At 34.6% G+C, this 3554-nt stretch overlaps 1 protein-coding gene across 1 annotated transcript in view; it reads left to right on the top strand.

Annotated features, from left to right (window-relative positions):
- The window catches only part of LOC106110890, a 44406-nt gene that overhangs the window by 38698 nt on the left and 2154 nt on the right, over positions 1 to 3554 (top strand). Inside the window, exons 3-6 of the mRNA XM_013292839.1 lie at positions 1904 to 1966; positions 2200 to 2397; positions 3029 to 3155; positions 3397 to 3554. The exon at positions 3397 to 3554 is cut by the window's right edge and continues 25 nt beyond it. Coding sequence (XP_013148293.1) covers positions 1904 to 1966; positions 2200 to 2397; positions 3029 to 3155; positions 3397 to 3554 — 546 coding nt within the window. The remainder of the gene's footprint in view (positions 1 to 1903; positions 1967 to 2199; positions 2398 to 3028; positions 3156 to 3396) is intronic.

Genomic DNA, 3554 nt, shown 5'->3' with positions numbered 1-3554 from the left:
TTTCTCAAATACAGTGCTAGATGGCGACACCGTATGTGGTACTACATGTGAACTTCTGCTAATCTCGAGGACAAAGCCCGAAGTATAATATAATCTTTTACTTTACTCGTAACTGTTAACAAATAAAAGAAGGCTAGATTTATATGGTTTCAAAAATATAAAGTCTGTGCATATCCTTTACTGAAATGCATGTACAATCCTCCTTCCACTCATTCTCTTTAAAAGAAACAGAGACAGCAAAAGATTTTTGTACAGGTATTTCTACAATGGAAACCTACCGTACAACATACTCATTACTGAACTATCGTAAAAGAAAAAGAAACGGTAGAATAAAATTGATGTATATTTTTGTATTGTGCAAGTAAAAAAAAAATAATATATTTCATTTTAAATGCGGGTCATGACATTGAGACTTATTTAATGAAGTGTCATTGTTGTAGAAAAAAAAGAAAACAGTTATCATACAAAAATCTTTTATAAAAATTATCATGTGTATAATTATTATTATATTATACTATCTATTGATAGATGTTTTTTTTGTGTTTTATTTAACCTTAATCCGGAATATACGGAAATCTTTTTTATCTTTAAAACCTAAAAAAAAACACATTAAAATGTTAACCTTAGCTTCAATTGAGTTAGATAAATCAATCGTCCAACTTCCGATCTGATATTGCTTTAAATAATGTTGCACAATATATAGGAAAATGTAATAAAAAAAATATTTCTTATACGAATGACCGGTTATCGGATAAAGCTTTTAGTAACAAATTACCTTGCTTTATTGTTTCTTTTTAAAAAAAACAACCAACTCTTCATATTCGCGATCCAGTAACTAGCGTATCACTATTCGTAGTCGAAAATATTGTAAAACCTACATAATCATACTTCATATTTACTAATGTTATAAATGCGAAAGTTTAGATGGAGGGATATTTGTTTGTAGCCTGAACGGCTGAACGGATCTCAATGAAATTTGGCATAGATGTAGAGGACTTTTGTTTTTTTAATTCCACGCGGACGGAGTCGCGGGCGAAAGCTAGTAAATAATAAATTTTATGTTTGAATACGTAAATACATATTTTGCGAGGAAACGAATACAGTTTTCAGATTACTTTCTATAATGTTAATTATTAATTATTAAAAATGTTATACCTTGAAAGGTAGGCGTTATTTACGTTATTATTATAATTTGTTTAGTGTAAACGCTCCTTAATGCAAACCTTGATAGATTCGACGCTGACGTGGTAACGGGGCCGGTTAAATTTAATTAGAGGCTGGTTAGGGACGTTGTGCCGCCTTCTTATTAGATCCGGCCTCTAATCAACCGGGTGACGGTTATTGGAAGTTCCAAAGTTATTTAATAATCATAAACGGGAGCAGAATTTAACCCTCTATTGAGTTGCAAGTTAGGTTTAATTTCAATTTGTACTATTAAAAATTTTTGCTTTTGTTTTTTTTTTTATCTCTGCAATTATTACAAAGAATAGTCATATAGGATTGAGTTTCTTGACCAATATGTGAACCTCTAGGCGAACCATCGTGTACCACTTTATACGCCGTAAGTACTATTAAATAAATTGTCTAAAAATGATTATAAAAATGTCACAATGTCATAAACTAATCAATTATATAGGTTAAGTGGATATTTTTGTTGTTTCGAAAGGTTGTAACTTATTTTTTCCTACAATCTTAACGAATTAATCTTCCTGGACATTCAAAGGTTTAAATAGAAAAGAGTCATGCAGAAACAAAATATAAATGTGGAACAAAAATTAGAATTTATTCTTGCTTACGCGGTTAGTAGGTAACTTTACTTTTTACCCTAGAGTATTTACTTACCTGTATACACGTATTGTGCAAGATTTTCTTTTATAAATGATTTTCTTTTCCTTATTTCCAGGACAAATTGCTCAATAAGCTAGAGGAAAACGAGCCCGAGTTAGCTTCGTCTCCCGAAGAAGAAGTAAGTTACCTAATATACTATTTATTTAACACTAGCCTTTGCTACCAACTTCGGCTACCGGGATTTCAAAAAATATTCTTGTAATAAACATGGCCTATGTTAGTCAGTGGTAAATGAGATTTCCAATACCATAAGTATTTTAAAGTCTGTCTAGTTTTTGAATTCACGATGTAAATGTCACATTTTTTATTATAATCAAAGACGCTTCTATATATGTGAATATCTGATTACAGTGTGTAATATGTGTGAACGCGAAAGCGACGATGCAGACATCGCCGTGCGGCCACCGTGTGGTCTGCCGGCGGTGCTTCGTGAAGACCATCCAAATGGCCGTCAGCCAGCGCCTGCTGCCGCTGCGCTGCGTCATCTGCCGCGCCAAGATCCTGCGCCTACGACAAGCACCACGACTCGTAACTAGCAAGAGTTGGCAAGTAAGTACCTTGCGGTAATATAAATAATTGACATTCAAGCTGTTACTGTGGCCAAGAAAAATATTTGTGTATAAGCGATTTCAGGCACCATCTTGTAGGCCATAAGAATATAGTTGTTAGCAAGACTCCATACTCTATTGTTTCTATACACGCAAAAAACCAGTTCGTTTCTTTATGAAAAAAGTGTGAAATATCGTGAAAAGACTGGACTAATCAGGTCTGGGTCAACAAATAAAATATAAAACAAAATTAAATTAAGTTTCAGTAATTATTTTTGTTAATGAAAAATATTACAGATCACGTTTCCGAAATAAGTGTGTCACGGACAAATACTCGTAAATATAAGACCTTGTGAACTGAAAAGTAAGCATTGGTTTAAGAGAATTTCTTCCGCGCACGTACAATTATGTAACATTATATTTCTTCAAATGAAAAGAATAATACATGAACTATTCAAATGCTAATTTCGATTACAAACAAAATTTATAATTACAGTTAAACATATAGTCTACGCCTATTACCCACTACATTATACATATTTATGCTTTGTCTTATTAAAATTGGACATCAAAAAAATAAATATCGGATATCAAAACTCTGTCCCACATTATAATAATAATTAAATGTATAGGTGTCGAGCTCTAGCGGCAAGTCATGGGGTGTGCCAGGCTCTGTGTCTAGCTACTCTGTGGGCGCGCGCTCCGTGCCCGCCTCCGCCTCGCTATACTCCGTCACCAGCGGGGAATCTTCTCTCTCAGGTTCTTGTACCCTTAGAACATACTGCACAGTGCTTTAAAGCTGGCATTGTGGCAACACGAATGGCGTGAAGCCTGATGTAAAATTGCCATATTTTTAAAAATTTTAATAATAGATGGCGCTAGTTGAATTGTGACTAGAATCATTTTTTATTCCTTTTGTTAAGTGAAACTAAACACTAAAGGAAACAAAAAAAACAACTAATTTCAATGTTTTTATTTTATTCATGAATTTAATATCCAGGAGTATCATCCGTGTCATCGAACAGCGGTGGCAATGTGAGCGGGTGTAGTACGAAGCTGTGCGGAGGTGCAAAATGCGGTGGGGCTTGCCTCGGCGCCGTGCCGCGCACGCCCGCTGTCACGCACAAGCCACGGCAACCAGCATCCAACGCGCTGCGC

This window comes from Papilio polytes, unplaced genomic scaffold, assembly GCF_000836215.1.
Source record: "Papilio polytes unplaced genomic scaffold, Ppol_1.0 DF824191.1, whole genome shotgun sequence".
Taxonomy (NCBI): Eukaryota; Metazoa; Arthropoda; class Insecta; order Lepidoptera; family Papilionidae; genus Papilio; species Papilio polytes.
This window is presented reverse-complemented; position numbering and strand designations above follow the sequence as displayed.